Source organism: Rhincodon typus, chromosome 16 (assembly GCF_021869965.1).
Source record: "Rhincodon typus isolate 14 chromosome 16, sRhiTyp1.1, whole genome shotgun sequence".
In the NCBI taxonomy this organism is placed as follows: domain Eukaryota; kingdom Metazoa; phylum Chordata; class Chondrichthyes; order Orectolobiformes; family Rhincodontidae; genus Rhincodon; species Rhincodon typus.
The window spans coordinates 267,443-287,364 of NC_063347.1; the positions used below are offsets into that span (position 1 = coordinate 267,443).

The 19,922-nt window shown below is 44.1% G+C and overlaps 1 protein-coding gene and 1 long non-coding RNA gene across 6 annotated transcripts in view; one reads left to right on the forward strand and one right to left on the reverse strand.

Moving 5' to 3' along the window:
* LOC125485102 overlaps positions 1-11,011 on the reverse strand; it is a 25,046-nt gene extending 14,035 nt beyond the window's left edge. The window contains exons 1-2 of one of the 4 annotated variants that reach the window (XR_007263867.1): positions 10,968-11,000; positions 6,599-6,687 (exon numbers count right to left, since the gene is read on the reverse strand). This is a non-coding gene — a long non-coding RNA (uncharacterized LOC125485102). Of the gene's footprint in view, positions 1-6,598; positions 6,688-10,848 lie in introns of all 4 variants that reach the window. The other 3 variants (XR_007263870.1, XR_007263869.1, XR_007263868.1) reach the window with 3 other exon arrangements.
* Positions 11,012-11,334: 323 nt separating this feature from the next.
* The window catches only part of qars1 (glutaminyl-tRNA synthetase 1), a 60,021-nt gene continuing 51,433 nt past the window's right edge, over positions 11,335-19,922 (forward strand). The window contains exons 1-3 of one of the 2 annotated variants that reach the window (XM_020513904.2): positions 11,335-11,517; positions 14,701-14,848; positions 17,190-17,299. In XM_020513904.2, coding sequence (XP_020369493.1) covers positions 11,383-11,517; positions 14,701-14,848; positions 17,190-17,299 — 393 coding nt within the window. In that variant the 5' untranslated portion in view covers positions 11,335-11,382. Of the gene's footprint in view, positions 11,518-14,700; positions 14,849-17,189; positions 17,300-19,922 lie in introns of those variants that run through there. The other variant, XM_048606279.1, reaches the window with a different exon arrangement.

The window sequence follows — 19,922 nt, forward strand, 5'->3', positions numbered from 1 at the left end:
GGTGCTTGGCCTGCTGTGTTCATCCAGCTCTGCACCTTGTTGACTTAGACTTTTCCTGTGGACAGGGCTGCCCCCTGCTGGGAGAGGCTACACTCTGCCTGAACCTACGATCTACCTGTGCTCACAGGGAAACTGAGAGAGCTTCACTCACAAATTCTGTGGTGACATCAGATCCATGTCTTTACCTCCTGTTTTTACAGACGGTTGTCAGCTTTAGGAGAATAGTTGGTGAGTTCAGATTGACCCCTGAGCAGGTGTGGGCTGAAGGTCTTGCTCTCAGTAAATCTGCGACAGCTCACAGCCTTTGCTGAGAGCCCAGGGCAGCCTCACGGGCTAGCTGTACATTCTGGGGGCAGCTATGAAGATGGCAACATTTAACTGGGGTCAGAGGGCAATAATTCACCAAGTCTCCTTAGACAGCATCTTCCAAACCCACAACTTCCATCTAGAAGGACAAGGGCAGCAGATACATGGGAACACCATCCCCTGCAAGATCCCCTCCAAGCCACACATCATCCTGACATGGAAATATATCGCTGCTCCTTCACTATCGCTGGGTCAAAATCCTGGAACTCCCTCCCTAATAGCATTGTGGGTCAAATTACAGCCCATAGGTATTGATTCAAAAAGGCAGCTCTCCACCACTTTCTGAAAGGCGATTAGGGACAGGCAATAAATACTGGTCCAGCCAGGCAACGGTGTTCCATGACTGGATTTTAAAAATGGGGTGACGGGCATCAACAGGCCAGGTTATTTTGATGGTCACTCACCCAGCTCTGGCCTCACAATGATAACTCAATCCTTGCCTCTGGCCATTAACTGGGCTGTATGGCCCTGTGACTGGTCAGTGTAAGTTCAGGCTCCAGCCAGTCACACAAATCATTGACATCATGGGATTTCAGAAACAGCCTACCTCATTCAGGGGGTCATAATCTTTTCACTAACCCTGTGTGATGCTACTCCCACTCACTAAACCATCTTTCAAGATCAGCAACAAAGACCATCAGTGCCAGCTAATGGTGCCCCTGCCACTGGGGAACAGGCCTCATTTTGCCCGACAATGCAAACTACTTGTGACCAGCTTCAAGAATGTTTCAAATTTGGAACACTGCATGTCTCCCTAATATAGGAAAGATATTGTGCAATCTGAAAGGGTTCAGAAAAGATTTACAAGATGTTGGAGGGTTTGAGCTATAGGGAAGGCTGACTAGGCTGGTGCTATTTTCCCTGGAGCATCAGAGGCTGAGGGGTTACTTAATAGAGGTTTATAAATTAATGAAGGGCATGAATAGGGTGAATAAACAAGGTCTTTTCCCCAGGGTAGCAGAGTCCAAAACTAGATGCCGTAGTTTTAAGGTGACAGGGGAAAGATTTAGAAAGGACATAAGGGGCAGCTTTTTCACGAGTAGGTGGTGTGTGTATGGAACGAGCTGCCAGAGAAGGTGGTGGAGGCTGGTACACTTACAACATTTAAAAGGCATCTCGATGGGTTTATAGGGATGTGGGCCAAATGCTGGCAAATGGGACTAGATTAATTTAGGATATCTGGTCGGCATGAATCAGTTAGACTGATGGGACTGTTTTGGTGCGGTACAACTCTATGATCCTATCCAGGACTCTAAATGAGTCTTTGGTAAATGGCTCATAATTAACCAGTGGTTGGCACAGTAACCTCTTGGGTCTCTGAGAGATTACAGAGGGAAGGACGTTACAATGGCCACAAGGACAGAGGCCAAATCAAACACCGCTCCAGACTTCAGGGACAATAAACAGTCAGTCATTAATCTGCAGATTCAGGGCAGACAAGAAAAATTAATCAGCTCATCCTAGGAACAACAGCAAAACACATCAGCCAACGTGTGGTGGTCTTAGAGTCATACAGTACGAAACAGACTCTTCGGTCCAACCAGTCCATGCCAACCATAATCCCAAACTAAACTAGTCCCACCTGCCTGCGCTTGGCCCGTATCCCACCAAACATTTCTTTTTCATGTACTTATCTAAAAGAGTTTTAAATGTTGTAACTGTACCCGCATCCACCACTTTCTCTGGAAATTCAATCCATACACAAACCACTCTCTGTGTAAAAAAGTTGCCCCTCATGTCTTTTTTAAATCTTTCTCCTCTCACCTGAAAAATATGACCCTAGTCTTGAAATCCTTCCCCTAGGGAAAAGACACCTGCCATTTATCTTATCTATACCCATCATTATTTTATAGACCTCTATAAAGTCACCCCTCAACATCTCATGCTCCAGTGAAAAATATCCCAGCCCATCCAGCATCTCCTTATAACTCAAACTCGCCATTCCTGGCAACATCCTGGTAAATCTCTCCTGAACTCTCTCCAGCTTAATAGTATCCTTCTTATAACAGGGAGACCAGAACTGGACACAGTATTCCAGAAGAGGCTTCACCAATGTCCTGTATAATCTCAACATAATGTCCCAATTCCTACACTCAGGAAGATCTGAACAATGAAGGCAAGCATGCTAAACGCCTTCTTAACCACCCTATCTATATGTGATGTAAACTTCAAAGAATCATGTACCTAAACCCCTACGTCTCTCTGTTTGATAACTAGCCAAGGTCCTACTTTTACTTGTATCAGTTTTGTCTTTGTTTTACCAAAGTGCAATACCTCACATTTATCCAAATTAAACTCCATTTGCCATTCTTCAGCTCATTGACCCAATTGATCAAGGTCTCTCTGTAATCTTAGCTAACCTCTTCACTGTCCACTATACCACCAGTCTTGGTGTCATCTGCAAACTTACTAACTATGCTTCCTATATTCTCATCTAAATCGTTTATATAAACGACAAACAAAAGTGGACCCAGCGCTGATCCCTGTGGAACACTGCTGGTCACAGATCTCCAGTCCAAAAAAAATCCTCTACCATCACTCTCTATCTCCTGTCGTTAAGCCAAATTTGTATCCAATTGGCAAGCTCCCCCTGAACCCCATATGATCTAACTTTACCAATTAGTCTACCACGTGGAATATCTTCAAAGGCTTTACTAAAGTCCAAGTAAACAATGTCTACTGTTCTGCCCTCATCAATCTTCTTGGTTACCTCCTCAAACAACTCAATAGTGTTGTGAGACATGATATCCCTCGCACAAAACCATGCTGCTTATCCCTAATCATTCCTTGCCTCTCCAAATGCATGCACATCCTATCTTTGCTGCTCCTCTTGCTTCCAAAAGAATAATTGATCAAAGTCACTTTTGTAATTAGGATCCAGTCTCAGCTTCAGCTCAGGAGGCAACAGTCTCCATTACTCTGTGTCACAGGGACTGCACAAGTCAGTATCATTCACGGTCTGGAGCAGTGAACTCAGAGATTACTGTCCAATGTATAATGAGTGATGTTGGATTGACTGCCTGATGTTACTATGGATGGCAATGGATTGACCGTGGATTTTATGATCTGCCCAAGAGCTAACACTCAGGAATTTGACTCTGCCTTGCAGTGTGGTTATATGGGCAACACCACCTTATTTCCATGCAGCTGCTGTATGAGCATGTGTGATCTTAAACATTCAATCCCTTCAGCATCGACACACAATGCACCAAAGGTCTTTAGGCAGCACCTTTCAAAGCATGACCTGAATAACCTCGAAGGACAAGGGTAACAGATACTGGAACTATGTCCCCAACAGGTAGTACCTACTCCCCAAGAGGGCAGTTCATGATAGAAATCCAAATGTCGAACCTGCTTAAGGGCGTTCAGGGATTGGTAATAAATGCTGGCAACATGCAGATCCCATGAACAAGTAACAAAATAAAAATATCTTATTGCATGGCTTGTTCAAATATACTGGATTTTTTATGTAGGCAATGTGCCTGTAATTTGGGAGAGTTTCTCTTTGCATGTTCCCGTCTCTACCACCTGGCCCTACTTTGACCCATATAAGCTGGCCCATTACCTGTGCTAGGCAGGACTTTGGAATCAATGCCTTCTGTCCTGTGACCTGTGTCATTTTCAAAACATAATCAAATGTGCCTGTAATGTCCTTTGGGCAATGTCACCTCTTCTTGCTCAGACGACTCAGGAAATCTAGCAAGTTCATATAGTCCCTCACCAACTTCCACGGAAACCATTCTGTCCAGGTGCATAATGGCCTGGTTTGGCAACTGCTCTGCCCAGGACTGTAAGAAACTGTGTGCACAGCCCACACCGTCACGGAAGCCAACCTTCCATCCATGGGCTCCATTTACACAGCTCGCTGCTGCGGAAAGGCGGCCAACATCATCAAAGACCCATCGCACCCCGGTTATGATCTCCTACAACCTCTTCCGTCAAGCAGAAGGTACAGAAGTCTGAACACACACACCAGCAGTTTCAGGAACAGCTTCTTCCCAGCTGTAATCAGACTGTTGAATGGACTCTCTAGTCTCAAATAATGCTAATCTTGTTAATGTTGATCTTGCCTAGTGCACCCCCTGTGCAATGTAACCTGTATGCCTCTAACTTTTTTAGGTCTGTATATCATTGCTTACTATGATTTGCCTATATCGCTCATAAACAAAGCTTTTCACTGTACTTCAGTACAGGTGACAATAAATCAATCAATGTCTGCGTGTAACTTCTTTTTTTCCATGATGCCAAAAGCATAAATTCACATCAATAAATTTGCTGTCCATTAATCAAACTTTTCTCCTCTATCATTTTATTCACCCAAGTTAAATTTCCTCAGCACATATGTTGCACCTCACTTTCTATTTTTGCATTGAAATTTCTCCATTGCAATCTCTGATGCTTGGAGACGGCATTGATTATACTTGACAAGACAACATGTACCTCCCCAATATCATCCTATGTACAGCTCACTCCCAATCCATCAATTGACATTGCAATTCCATCTTTACAAAGCTAATAACAACACTTCACACTTTTAAATCCAGTAGCGCTGTATCAATCCCCAAATTTATCCCACTTCCCAGTGGCACGGTGGCTCAGTGGTTAACATTGCTGCCACACACCGCCAGGGACCCGGGTTTGATTCCAACCTTGGGCTACTGTCTGTGTGGATTTCCTCTGGGTGCTATGGTTTCCTTAATTAGTCCAAAGATGTACAGGTTAGGTGGATTGGCCATGGGAAATGCAGGGTTACAGGGATAGGATAGGGTGGTGGGGATGCTCTTTAGAGGGGTAGTGTGGACTTGATGGGCTGAATGGCCTGCTTCCAGTCTGTAGGGATTCTATGATTCCCAAATCTCTCCCCATAAACCAGTATCAATACCAAACTCATCCCACTTATGCACTCCCTCCCCATAGCCCTATATCAATCTCAAACTAATCTCACTGCCCTCCATCTCCCTGTGGCTCTGTTTTCTATTGCTTCAAGTTGTTACATTTTCCTAAAGTACACAATGATCACTGTATGCAGCTCTCTCTTCAACAAAATGTTCGATTCTCCAAAACCCTTTGTGTAAAGACTCCTTTGTTTGCCTCTCTTCCCACTCTCACAGATCCTTAGTTCCAATCAGGTTCTCCTATTACTGATAAAGATAAAAGATTCAGTTGTGTGTGTGGCATCACTGGATGGAGATGGGAAGGAGCCCAGTGAGGGCTGGTGGGGTTAAGTGAGAATCTGATGGAGGGCGTTATAACGGCAGAGCACTATGGCTTAAAAACCTATTAATTGGAATTCAGTGTCAGTAAGTGCGTGGTGATGTGTTTGGTCAAGTTGAAGGTGGTAACGACATGGTGAATGGAAGTATGTCAGCACTGGGGCAGAGCAGGGGGATGTTGGAAATACAGAGTCACATTCAAGGCTACGGCTCAAGTTTATAGTGTACAAAGCGAAAGGAATTCTAGGCTTGTATATTGTTAAAGCTGACAGGTAATGTCAAGCTTGTATAAGCTCAGTAGGCCCTCAGTAAGAGCAATGTGTTATGCTGCTACAGGATGATTGTGGAGGATTTACACAGGGTATAGGACAGACTTATGATCATGTTGCCTGGAGTGAGGAGCTACAAATATTAACAAGAGGCAATAAAAACTGGGTCTGTTTTTGTGAGAACACCACAAATCATATGACAACATGATAGAAATAGGGGAATAGTGTAGGGATCGAGGTGGGATGCTCCTCAGAGGGTCAGTGTATTCATGATGGGCTGAATGGCCTATTTCCACACTACAGGGATTCTATGATTCAAAGTGTTTTAATAAGTGATAGAATGGGACAGAGTGGGGAGAATAGATTGCTTTCACAGGATTAGACAGTGGGAACATGGATAGAGGATTAAATGTTCGAAGATTTATAACAGACACCCCCACAAAGAGGCTGCGCAATTTACTCCCACAATCAGACAGACATGGTGCTAGCATCAAGAATTTGACTGAATGGGAATGAGGGAAATGTAGGTGAAGGGAGATGGGAAGAATAAGTGTGATTGGGCTTGTTTTCTGTTGTAGAGACTGACACAGGCTAGATAGGCTGAACAGCCTATCTCCATGAACTGCCCCAAAGATACTGAGATTATTGTAATTCATCCAGGAACACTGCATCAAATCAGCTAACTCAACACAGATGGGTCACACAAGCTTTTGGGCACATGCATCTTCATGGAATGACCTCACTTCCAACCTGCTCTTGTTACAGTACAGTCCATGGCAGAGAGATCCAATCCACTGAAGGCCAGGCTTATAGTGAAGAAAACACTGACAAACCAGCATCTGAGTGAAACAGACAGTTAGTTAGTGAGTTAACAGCCTAGTAGAGAAAAAGTTAACAATCTACAGATGATCTGTGAATCTCTAACAGCCCAAAGCAGCTGAGCCTCCAGAAAATTAAATCCAAGATTGTGTAATTGGAATAAGGCAGAAATGGCCTCTTTCCTCTACACAGCTGACTGCTCCCAGAACCAATGTTGGAGATGAAACTAGTCTCGGGCAATAACACAAACCAGGCAATAGTCAATCACCAGCTTGCTTCATACTCCACATTTATCAACATTGATCAGAAAAGCACCAAAGACTGAACACATGAATGAATATCACTTCCTGTATGATGTCAGGTATGTAGGCCCTACGTGCCAACAATTGGCTGGTTGAGTCAAACAGCAGGCTGTTCATAATAGCTTCAAACATCCCTCGTGAGCAAAATCCCAAAACAAAATGGGTTTTGGGTTTGAGCCTAGGATTGCACAACACTTGCTGAACAACCCTGAGGGTGTCAACCACATCACTAACAACTAAAATCAAACAATCGGTGAAGATTGCAGCATACTTTCAAATTTGAAATTTTGCATCATCCTCCTTACAGTTCACAACACTTCCAAGATTTGTGAACGACGTTGGTAAAATTCAAGACGGCAGACAGGTTGGCAGAATGAAGTAACTGTGATAACTTTCAGAGGAAAGGAAAGCAGTTATTTGTAGGGGAGAGGCTTGGGAAAACAATTTTAAATAAAGCGTCTGACTGTGGAGGGGCTACAGTTCGATTATTTAAATAGGAAGCAACTGCAGAAAACTACAAGACGGAGGGATTTAGGAATCCTTGTCCATAAATCTCAAAAGGCTAGCATTTAAATTAGAGAGGTAATTGTGAAGGCAAACTTTTCTCCTTAGTTGGGAGGGAAATCATTGACTGGAGGCATAGATTCAAGGTAAGAGCCAAAGGTTTAGAAGAGATGTGAGAAAAAACATTTTCACCCAGAGACTGGTGGGAATCTGTAACTCAATGTCTGTAACTGCGGTAGAGGCAGAAAGCCCCATAACATTTAAGAAGTATTTAGACACACACTTATAATGCCAAGACATACAAGGCTATGGGTCAAACGCTGGAAAATGGGATTGGAACAGTTAGGTGGTTGTTTTTGATCAGTGCAGATGCAATGCACCTTTTTTTCTGTATAGAAGGTCTCTATAACTCTAAATAGAATTCTGGCCTTTATTTCAAAGGGCAGGGAATATAAAAGCAGGAAGGTTTTGTTTAACGAAAGGTACATACAAGACACTAGTCAGACCACAGCTGGAATAGTGTGCACAGTTTTGGGTCCCTTGTCTAAGTATATACGGGCATTGGAGAGAGAGAGAGAGAGCTTCACTAGGTGTCTGGAGGAACTGTGTACATTGGGCCTGCACTCATTGGAACATAAAAGAATGAAAGGCAACGTTATTAAAACGTACAAGATGAATAGAGGATTCACAGCGTAGATCCTGAAGAATTTTTTTTCCCTCTTGTGGGTGAGTTTAGGATCAGAAGGCATCATCTCAGAATAATAGTCACAAGTATAAGACAGAGATGAGGAGGAATTTCTTCTCTCACAGGAGAGTGAATCTGTGGAATTCTTCACAGCAGAGGCCAGTCAAGTCTGGGTCATTAAGTATATTCAAGGCTGAAATACACTTTTTAAATCAGTAAGGGAATCAAAGGTAAAGACAGGAGAGTGCGGTTGAGGATTATCAGATCAGCCGTGACAGAATTGAATGGTGCAGTAGACACAATGGGCTGGATGGCCTAATTGTGCTCCTTTATTTTACGGAGGCACAGTTCAGCCTCAGGTGACTGTCTGTGTGGAGTTTGCACATTCTCCCTGTGTCTGTGTGGGTTTCCTCTCACAGTCCAAAGATGTGCAGGTTGGGTGGATTGACAATGCTAAATTACCCATAGTGTTCAGGGATGTGTAGGTTAGGTGGGTTAGCCATGGGAAATTGCCCACAGTCCTTTATTCATTCACAGGATAGGAGCATCACTAGCTAGGCAGCATTTATTGCCCACCCCTAATTGCCCAAAGGGCAGTTAGGAGTCAACCACATTGCTGTGGGTCTGGAGTGACATACAGGTCAGACCAGGTAAGGATTGCAGTTTCCTTCCCTAAAGCACATTAGTGAACCAAGTGGGTTTTTCTGACAATTGACAATGAACTCATGGTCATCATTAGATTCTTAATTCCAGATATTTATTGAATTCAAATTCCACCATCTGCTGTGGCAGGATTTGAACCCGGGTCCCTAGAACATTATCTGGGTCTCTGGGTTAACAGTCCAGCAATAATACCATTTGGCCATCATCTCCCCTAGCATTCAGAGATGTGTAGGTTAGGTGGGTTAGCCATGGGAAATTGCCCATAGTGTCCAGGGACATGTAGGTTGGGTGGGTTAGCCATGGGAAATTGCCCATAGTGTCCAGGGATGTGTAGGTTAGGTGGGTTAGCCAGGGAAATGCAGGTTAAGAACATAAGAACATTAGAACATAAGAACTAGGAGCAGGAATAGGCGATCCGGCCCCTCGCGCCTGCCCCGCCATTTAATAAGATCATGGCTGATCTTTTTGAAACTCAGCTCCACTCACCTGCCCGCACACTATATCCCTTAATTCCTTTACTGTTCAAAAATTTATCGAGCCTTGCCTTAAACACATTCAGCGAGGTAGCTTCAACTGCTTCACTGGGCAGGGAATTCCACAGATTCACAACTCTTTGGGTGAAGAAGTTCCTCCTGATCTCAGTCCTACATCTGCTTCCCTTTCTTTTGAGGCTATACCCACTAGTCCTAGTTTCACCTGCTAGTGGAAACAACCTCCCTGCCTCCACCTTATCTATTCCCTTCATAATCTTATATGTTTCTATAAGATCTCCCCTCATTCTTCTGAATTCCAATGAGTATAATCCCAGTCTACTCAGTCTCTCCTCATAATCCAACCCTCTCAACTCCGGAATCAACCGAGTGAATCTCCTCTGCACCCCATCCAGTGTTAGTATATCTCTTCTCAAGTAAGGAGACCAAAACCGCACACGGTACATCAGGTGTGGCCTCACCAGGACCCTATACAGCTGCAGCATAGCCTCCCTGTTTTTAAACTCCATCCCTCGAGCAATGGCAGACAAAATTCCATTTGCCTTTTCAATTACCTGCTGCACCTGCAATCCTACTTTTAGCAATTCATACACAAGGACACCCAAGTCCCTCTGCACAGCAGCGTGCTGCAATTTTTTACCATTTAAAACATAGTCCATTTTGCTGTTATTCCTACCAAAATGGATGACCTCACACTTATCAACATTGTACTCCATCTGCCAGACCTTTGCCCACTCACTTAGACTATCTATATCCCTCTGCAGACTTTCAGTGTCTTCTGCACACTTTGCTCTACCACTCACCTTAGTGTCATCTGCAAATTTTGACACACCACACTTAGTCCCCAACTCCAAATCATCTACATAAATTGTAAACAATTGAGGTCCCAACACTGATCCCTGAGGCACACCACTAGCCACTGACCGCCAACCAGAAAAACACCCATTTACCCCTACTCTTTGCTTTCTACTGGTCAACCAATCCTCTATCCATGCCAATACATTACCTGTAATACCGTGCAACTTTATCTTATGTAGCAGCCTTTGGTGTGGCACCTTGTCAAATGCCTTCTGGAAATCCAGATACACCACATCCACAGGTTACCCATTGTCCACCATGCAAGTAATGTCCTCAAAGAATTCCACCAAATTAGTTAAACATGACCTACCCTTCGTGTTCCCAATGGGACAATTTATATCCAGATGTCTTGCTATTTCTTCCTTAATGATAGATTCAAGCATTTTCCCCACTACTGAAGTTAAGCTAACTGGCCTATAGTTACCTGCTTTTTGTCTACTTCCTTTTTTAAACAGTGGCGTCACATTGGCTGTTTTCCAATCTGCGGGAACCACCCCAGAGTCCAGTGAATTTTGGTAAATAATTACTAGTGCATTTGCTATTTCCCCCATCACCTCTTTTAGTACCCTATTTACAGGGATGGGTCTGGGTGGGAGACCCTTCAGACAGTTGGCGTGAACTCGATGGGCCGAATGACCTGCTCCCACACTGTAGGTATTCTATGATTTAAGACATTACCAGATACTGAATAAAGCATGCAGAACCTAGGACTGTGATGAAGCTTCGCTCGGTCTGGGTCACCGAGTGAACCACTAGAACACATAGAATGGGCTGAAGAGCCTCGAATACAACCGTACCTTCCAATAGTGCTGGCTGATGCAATATCCTGTCACTCCGATTGGTGGGCCATAGACGGACGCGGGGGCGGTTTTGACCAATTACCGGACAGTTTGTTACCCAGACGGCACGTGATTGGTCAATCTGGGCACCATGGTCCTTAGACGGTGGGCGGGGAGAGATAGGCGGAGGGATTGGTCCGATTCTGAGGGGGCGCGACCATAAGTCCGATGACTATTGGTCAATCTGGCCACAGAGGTGGGACCTGCCTGAGGGCACCCACATCGGATAGTGATTGGCTAGTCACCGAAGGCGGGACGTCATATGTCGCAGTGATTGGCTAGTCTCAGACGGTCGGACGGGCAGTAATTGGTTAGAATGAGGGGCGGGCCCTGCTCCTGGTCTGGGCGGGTCCGAGCGGCGGGGTCAGAGTGAATGATGGCGGCTCCGGTCTCCGTCTCGGCCTCGGGGTTTGAGCTCCTTTGTGGGATCGGCTTGAGCGAGCAGAAAGCCAAAGAAACCCTGAGGAACCAGGCGCTGTGCGGCCTCCTCATTCAGGCCATCGAGCAGGTGGGAGCGAGGGCTATGGCCTGTGGAGGGTGGGAGATATCTCCCGGAACGTGGGCCTCGGCGCGGGCCTGGGCCTGGACGTCCACTTTTACAGCACGGAGAGGAGCTTTTCGGCCCATCGATTCTTGTGCTGGTTAAAAACAACCACCAAACTATTCTAATCCCATTTCCTAGAACTTGGTCTTGTATGTCTTGACATCGCTAATGTTTACCTAAATACTTCCTCAATACTGTGAGGGTTTCTGCCTCTCACACCCTCACAGGGAGTGAGTTCCAGATTCCTACCACCCTTTTTTTTTTGTCACAAAACTGGCACAGGCACGAAGGTCTGAATGGCCTGTCTCCGTGTTGTCAAGTATTGGGATTTCTGGGTTCAAAGTCAGTTAAGTGAATGAGATCTAATAAAGTTCTGGGAGGATGAAATAATATAAATATTTGTATTGTATCTGAAGAAGGGTCTCGGCCCGAAACGTCAGCCTTTCTGCTCCTATGATGCTGCTTGGCCTGCTGTGTTCATCCAGCTCTGTACCTTGTTGTCTCGGATTCAACAGCATCTGCAGTTCCTACTATCTCTGATTCATTTGTATTTATTATTGGGCTGTGAGCATCACTTGCAAGGCCAGCATTGATTAGGATTGTGGACTGGTTACAACATAGGAGAAAGCCATTTGAGCCATTATGTCTATGTTAGACCACCCCTCCCATCAATTCCACCACTTCAGATGTTTAGAAAATTTGACAACACAGAAGGAGGCCACTCTGTGCGTAATTTCTCCACATTGAATTGCTTTTGGAGAAGGTGGTAGTGAGTTTCTTCTTGAACCAGTGCAGTGCTTGAGGTGTAAGTAGACCCACAATGCAGTTAGGGAGGAAATTCCAAGATTTCAGCCCAGTGGCACTGAAGGAGCAGCAATATATTTCCAAGTCAGGATGGTGAGTTGCTTGGCGGCAAACTTCTAGTTAGTGCTGTTACCAATGAATCTGTTGTCCTTGTTCTTCTATATAGTATGAGGATTCGGGGTAGACCATGTAGGACAGAAATGAGGAGACGTTTCTTTACCCAAAGAGTGATGAGCCTGTGGAATTCATTACCATAGGAAGTAGTTGATGCCAAAACATTGAATGTATTCAACAAGCAACTAGATATAGCACTTGGGGTGAATGGGGTCAAAGGTTATGAGGAGAAAGCAGGATTAGGCTGTTGAGTTGGACGATCAGCCATGATCGTGAAGAATGGCAGAGCAGACTCGAAGGGCCGAATGGTCTTGTCTACTCCTGTCTTCTGTGTTTCAGTGATGTGGTCGTGGGTTTGAAGGGTGTTGTCTGAGGACCTTTGGTAAGTTTTGTGAGAAGGTGATTCAGCCAATGAAGGAGGGAAAAGATTTAAGTACAGAGTGTTACTTGCAGAAATTGTACTCAAGTGTGCAAATGGACTTTTTTTTTTCTTTATTCATTCATGGGATGAGGGACCTCCCTGGCTAGGCAGCATTTATTGCCCATCCCTAATTGCCCTGAGGGCAGTTAAGAGTCAACCACATTGCTGTGGGTCTGGAGTCACATGTAGGCCAGACCAGGTAAGGGCATTCATGAACCAGATGGGTTTTTCCGACAATCAACAATGGATTCACAGTCATCGTTAGATTCTTAATTCCAGATATTTACTGAATCAAACTCCACCATCAGCTGTGGTGGGATTCGAAGCTAGGTCCCAAGAACATATCTGGGTCTCTGGATTAACAGTCCAGTGATAATACCATTATAGTTGAGGAAGTAGGTGTAAGCTGTGAACCTTTTCTTTGAGTCATTAGCTGTTGGTTAAAGCCAGGGACCAGAGACTCAACTCAACCATGGCTGACAGTTAGAACACATCTACAGTGCCCACTATTGGAGGGTCAAAACTGAGGGAGTGCTCCACTATTGAAGGGTCAGCGTATCCTTTTGGGTGTGCAAGATGCTGAACCATCATTTGAAGAAATCTATGGGCGATCTGAACAATACTTCTCACAAGCAATATCAGCTAAACGAGAATTTGCGGTTGTTGATTTGAGTACTTTTTGTGGGATGTGAAGCGGCTTGCTGTGTGAATTGGTCTCAGATGTTTGAACATTAAGAGTGTTGTAAAAGTACAAATTAGATTTCAGTTTTTTTCCCTTGTATTAGTTTTGGAGAGGAATGCTTTATTCAAATGGCGGTAATGTGGAGGGAACAACCAGTTTAAGTACTCAGCATTTTGGTAGCATTAGGTGATGTCACTATCAATTTTAGAACTGACATAAATTTGTAAACATTTTTACGATTATTGGTTTATTTAGTTCATGTGGAAATACTTATATGACAGCACATCAGTTAATGCATTGAACACTTTTATAAATTGTTCTGTCAAACTGGCTTTTACAAAAAATATAATTTTGCATACATCTGTCCTGGAGACAGTGTAGACATAGCTTTACTTTTGGTTTAATGGAGTAGAGGGAGTTTTACTCTGTATCTAATCCCCTGCTGTACCTGTCCTGGGAGTGTTTGATAAGGGCAATGTCGGGGAGCTTTAGTTTCAGTTTAAGACTAGAGGGAGCTTTACTCTGTATCTAACCGTGTCCTGCACCTGTCCTGGGAGTTATTGATGGGGATGGTGTAGAGAAAGCTTTACTTCCAGTTTAAAAGAATAGAGTGAACTTTACTGTGTTTCTAACCCCATGCTGCCCCTTTCCTGGGAGTGTTTGATGGGGACAGTGTTAAGGAAGCTTTACTCTGTATCTTAACCCCACACTGTTCTGGTGGTGGGAGTGTTTGATGGGAACAGGTTTTGGTGGTTTGATCAGCCTGGAAGCTGAGGTGTAAAGTTACATTTCAGTAAATGTCAGCAAGATTGAGAAGAACATACAACTGAGTGAGTTAATGAAGGAGAAATGTTTTGGATGATATTAGATGAGAATTATAAAGGAATAACCGTGTCTAATAACTGATGATAAAGCTAGCTGGCCATGGTGCTAAGCATGGGGACAGTGTTTGCTCCAGTGAGCAGCTGAACAGTCAGCATTTGTGTTTTCTGAGACTGTCACATCTGGTTTTCTATGTGCTGAGGGCAGTTTAATGACTCTGGGAATTAATTGAGTGGGGAGCCTTCTAACGTGCAGATGTCCTCCCAACCCATAGCTCACTCTATCTCTCTCCTTCAAACACCAGGCACAAGCAATTTTGGGTTCTACACCAGACAAGGCAACAGGCACACTCCTGTATAATGCAGCCACTCGACTCAAGGACCAGACTCATCTGGGCTTCCTGGTCAAGTACATTGCAAAGAAGGAAGTAACCTCAGACCTGCAGCTCAATGGTAAGGTTAACCTCCTGGCCTGGGAATTCTTTCCACGAACGAGTTCAATCTGTCTGCTTCAGAAAGCTGCTTGGTACAATGATGGTTAACTATGCAGATTATGTATCTCAGTCCAACTACATCCGCTGTTGGTGATATGTTGCTGTAGATGAATTTTTGCTGCATTTCCTGACAGATCCCATTCTGATCTACTTTGGGGTGTCGTAAGGACAGGAAATATGTGAATCTAATCTGCTGGAGAACCCTATAGTTGCTGAATCTAATAAACTGCTTGTGGTAGTTAGCTTCTAATCATCTCTTAGATATCAGGTAAAAGATTTAAGCCTTTAACACACACAGAAAATGCTGGAGAAACTCAGCAGATCTGGCAGCAACTGTGGAGAGAGTAACAGAGTTATTGTTTCGAGTGCAGTATGACAACTCTTCAGAACTGAAAAGTGTTGCCTTTTTTTGACATACCTTTGACAGAGGCAAAGCCCCATTGCAAAGGACAGAATTAAACCCATTTTGACAATTTGCCTGTGCCTTGATCTAAAATATGAGTTTTCACCAGGTGCACTCAATGGCCTTGATGCTGTGAAAGCAAGACTCGCATTTATTTAGCATTTTCACAGCCACCAGACTCCTCAAACACATTACAACTAATGAGTGAATTTTTGGTTTGTATTCACTGCTGTAGAGTGTGTGTGTGTGTGTGTTGGGGAGTTGGATGAGTGTAGGGGGTGTGCTGGGCACGGGGAGAATTTGACTGCTTTTCTTGGTGTCAAATGATCTCTTACATCCAGCCCCGCAAGCAAAATGATCACAGGGGTAGGCCGTTCACCCCTTCAGTGGAGTTCTGACGTTCAGTTAAACCATGGCTGATCATCTACCTCATTGCCACCTTGATGCACTTTCAACATATCTGTGATGTCTTTGATCTCCAGGACCTATCGATCTGCTGTTGAAAATGCTCAATGACTGATCCTCCACGTCCTGCTGGGGCAGGGAATTCCAAAGATCCATACCCTCTGAGTGAAGACATTCCTCCTCATATCAACCTGAAATAGCTACCCCCTTATTGTCAGATGCAGCAGCCAGGCGAACCATCCTAGCTACATCCAATCTGTCACACCCTGATACTTTTGGTACAAATTTGCATTGAGTAGACCTTCTGCTGGTCTTACTTTGACTTCCACATGACGTTCTTCTATTCTCATAATTCTTGCAGTGATCATGGTTTTTTAAACAACTTGGTTAGAGACCTTTCTGTCTTTCCCTTGTACTCTCTTCTTCCTGTTCCCTTTTGATCTCTGAGTCAGAGTCATACAGTATGGAAACAGACCCTTCGGTCCAACCAGTCCATGCCAAACATAATCCCAAACTAAATTAGAGCCATGTGCCTGTCCCTGGCCCATATCCCTCCAAACCTTTCCTATTCTTCTGGTTACCCAAATGTCTTTTAAACCTTACCCACGTCAACCACTTTCCCAAGAAGTTTATTCTATGCGCAGACCATCCTCTGTATAAAAATGAAATTGCCCCATCTCTTTTTTTAAATATTTCACCTCTCATCTTAAAAATGTGCCTCCTCATTTGAAATCCCCCATCCTAGGGAAAAGATGACTACCATTAACTCTATCTGTACCCATCATTATTTTATAAACTTCTGTAAGATCACCTCTCAATCTCCTATGTTGCAGTGGAAAAACATCCCAGTCTATTTAGCCTTTCTGTACTACTCAATTTTTCCAGGGTGTCAGCAACACCCTGGTAAATCTAGACTGAATCCTCTCCAGCTTAATAATATCCTTCCTATAACTGGGCAACTAGTACTTCATCCTTAGCCCTTGGCCCCAACCCCTGTCTTAGCCTTAGCAACAGGCCCAGTTTCATGGCGAAATCATCTCGTCCTTAGCTTAGGCCCAAAATCCTGGCCAATTTCCCTTTCTCCTTCACAACACAACCCCCAAACTCTGTTCAACTCCCGTCTTATCCTCCGCAATAGGCCTCAAAATCCTGACCAAGTCCCCTCTCCTCCTCACCAACAGGCCACAGGAGTTTGTAGCTTGTTCAGGGATATGTGACTAGCCATGTATGTAATAGGGGCCTATCACTAAAGCCCCATTTACCCCAAGCAGTGTGTTTGTTGTAATTGCAGTTCTCTGCCCCAGGGGGCAGGGGTTAGTAATCGTAGGCGCAGCTGCAGCGGGACACCAAGATGAGCTGGAAGCAGGAATGAACGCAGGTCCTTTTGTACTCACCAACCCAAAATGTTAACTTCTGACTGTGACCAGTCAGAAACTGACTTTCTTCACTTTGGAGGGACAAAAATTAACTTCATTTTGTCTCTTTCAATTAGCTTCTCTCAATTACATTAAAAACCATCAACTGGGTCCAATCGACAGTGCAGACTTTGAGAGAGAATGTGGAATTGGAGTGGTGGTGACACCGGAGCAGATTGAGGAAGTGGTGAGTGGACTCGGACCTTCCTATTTGCAATGCAAGATCTGCAGGATCTCTACAGAAAATGGGTGTCTCCTCCCAAGCTCTGACTATAATCAGCTTCTTGTTGCTTGCTGTAGCAGCTCAATGTGTGTCTGGCTGTTTGCATTAGACCTTAAGCACCTTTATTCTTTATTCATTCACGGGATGAGGGCATCGCTGACTAAGCAGCATTTATTGCCCATTCCTAATTGCCCAGAAGGCAGTTATGAGTCAACCACATTGCTGTGGGTCTGGAGTCACCTGTAGGCCAGACCAGGTAAGGACAGCAATTTCCTTCCCTAAAGGACATTCGTGAACCTGATGGGTTTTTCCGACAATCGACAGTGGATTTCTGGTCATCGTTAGACTCTAATTCCAGATATTTTATTGAATTCAAATTCCACCATCTGCTGTGGCGGGATTTGAGCCCAGGTCCCCAGAGCGTTATCTGGGTCTCTGGATTGACATTCCAGCAATAATACCACTAGGCCATCGCCTCCCCTAACGTGATCAGAATGGGCCTACTGGAGGTGACATTGGACAGCTGACAACCCACAGAGCGGCACTTTCTGCCAGGTGATGGGTGTATTTGTACGCTGTGAGAGCCCTTTGATGCGTCAGTGCTCTCCCAAAAGCAGAGTGTCCTAGTACATCTCTAATTTACAATGGCCGTGGAGCCTGCAGAATAATCATTTGTTTTGGATGGCATGGTGGCTCAGTGGTTAGCGCTGCTACTTCACAGTGCCAGGGACATGGGCTCAATTACACCCCTTGCGCGAGATTGTGAAGTTTGCACGTTCTTCCCGTGTCTGCGTGAGTTTCCTCCAGGTGCTCCGGTTTCCTCCCACAGTCCAGGTTAGGTGGATTGACCGTGCTAAATTATCCCTACTGTCCAGCGATGTGCAGGCTAGGTGGATTAGCCATAAGAAATGCAGGGTTACAGGGATAGGATAGGGAGAGTAGTTCTAGGTGGGATGCTCTTTGGAGGGTGGGTGTGGACTCGATTGGCTGTCTTCCACACTGTAGGGATTCTATGATTCTATTTGGATAGTTCCTTCAATCTAGTATAATGCCCCTGGAGTCAGAGGAATGTTCTCAGATAACATTTGACATCGAGTCACGTAATACGTTAACTGTCAGGATAGGTCAGGGAAATAGCATTTATGGCCTGCCCAAAAAGATGCAAGAGAGGCAGAGAGAGACTTGGAGAATAACTTTCAAACAATTAGAGGCAGTGCTGCCAAATATTTAGTTTTAAATCCCTGTTTTCACAATGTTAGAGAACCCACCAGATTGTTACAACATAAAAGGCTGAGAAACATGCAGCAGTCTTCAGCCACTGTTGTTGAGTGGATGATCCACCTCTGCTTCCTCCTGAAATCCCAGCATCCCAGATGCCAATCTTCAGACAATTCAATGGATGAACTGGATATTGCAAAGGCTAGACATCCTGGTGACAATACTGAAGACTTGTGCTCCAGAATTAACTGTTGCCTTAAACAAATTGTTCCAGTACAGCCACAGTGCTACCAACTAGCCAAAATGGGAATGATTACTCCGAAATATCCAATATACAAAATGAAGGATCCAACCCAGTCAAGTTACTTGTTGGCAATTCATATCTTCAAGCTTATGCTAATAAGTAGCAAGTAGCACTCATGTTATGCAAGTACAGGCAATGACCTTCTCCAACAACAGCAAATGTTACAGTGCTGAAGTGCCACAATCAATATCCTAGGGTTACTTTTGACCAGAAACTAACCTGAGTGAGATGTTTAAACATCCTGGCTACAAAAGCAATCCTGCAATGAATAACCTGCTTCTAAAAGCCTGTGCATCATCTACAATTCACAAGTTAAGACTTATGTAATACTCTGCACTTGTCTGGATAAGTGCAGCTCCAAGAACACTCGTGAAGCTTGACACCATCCGGGATAAATCAGCCCCTTGATTGGCACTGCATTCGCGACATTCAGTATTCGCTCCCTTTACCACTGATGCTCAGTAGCAGCAGGGTGACCATCTACAAGATGCACTGTAGAAATTCATCAAGGCTGCTTAGACAGCATGTTCCAAACCTACAACCACTTCCATCTCAAAGGACGAGGGCAGCAGATACATGGGAACACCACCTCCAAGTTACTCACTGTTCCTTCAGTGTTGATGAATCAAAATCCTGGAACTCTCTCCCTAACGGCATTGTAGGTTTACCTACAGTACATGGACTGCATTATAATTCACTGATAACAATTGTTATGGGGTTATACCTAATTAATGTTAGTACCAAACAAGTCAGATCCCAAACTGGAACCTGGTTGGATGGATCAATTTGTTATCAGGATGATCTTTTAATAAAATATAAGTGCAATGTTGAAGTATTTGTTTTCATAACAAAACAACAGTTTATTGACAACAGAAATGAATATGAACAAGAAGGAAAAATCTGTTATAACATAGATTCAAAAAATAATTAAATACACTAGTATTAGATGAAGTACTCAAAACAGATTAAAATAAACCACAGCTTTGTACTGGAATCAGTATAACCTGGTCCAACTTACAAACTTTATTACAATTCTAAGAAGGTCTAGTGCTGTACTTCAAGCAA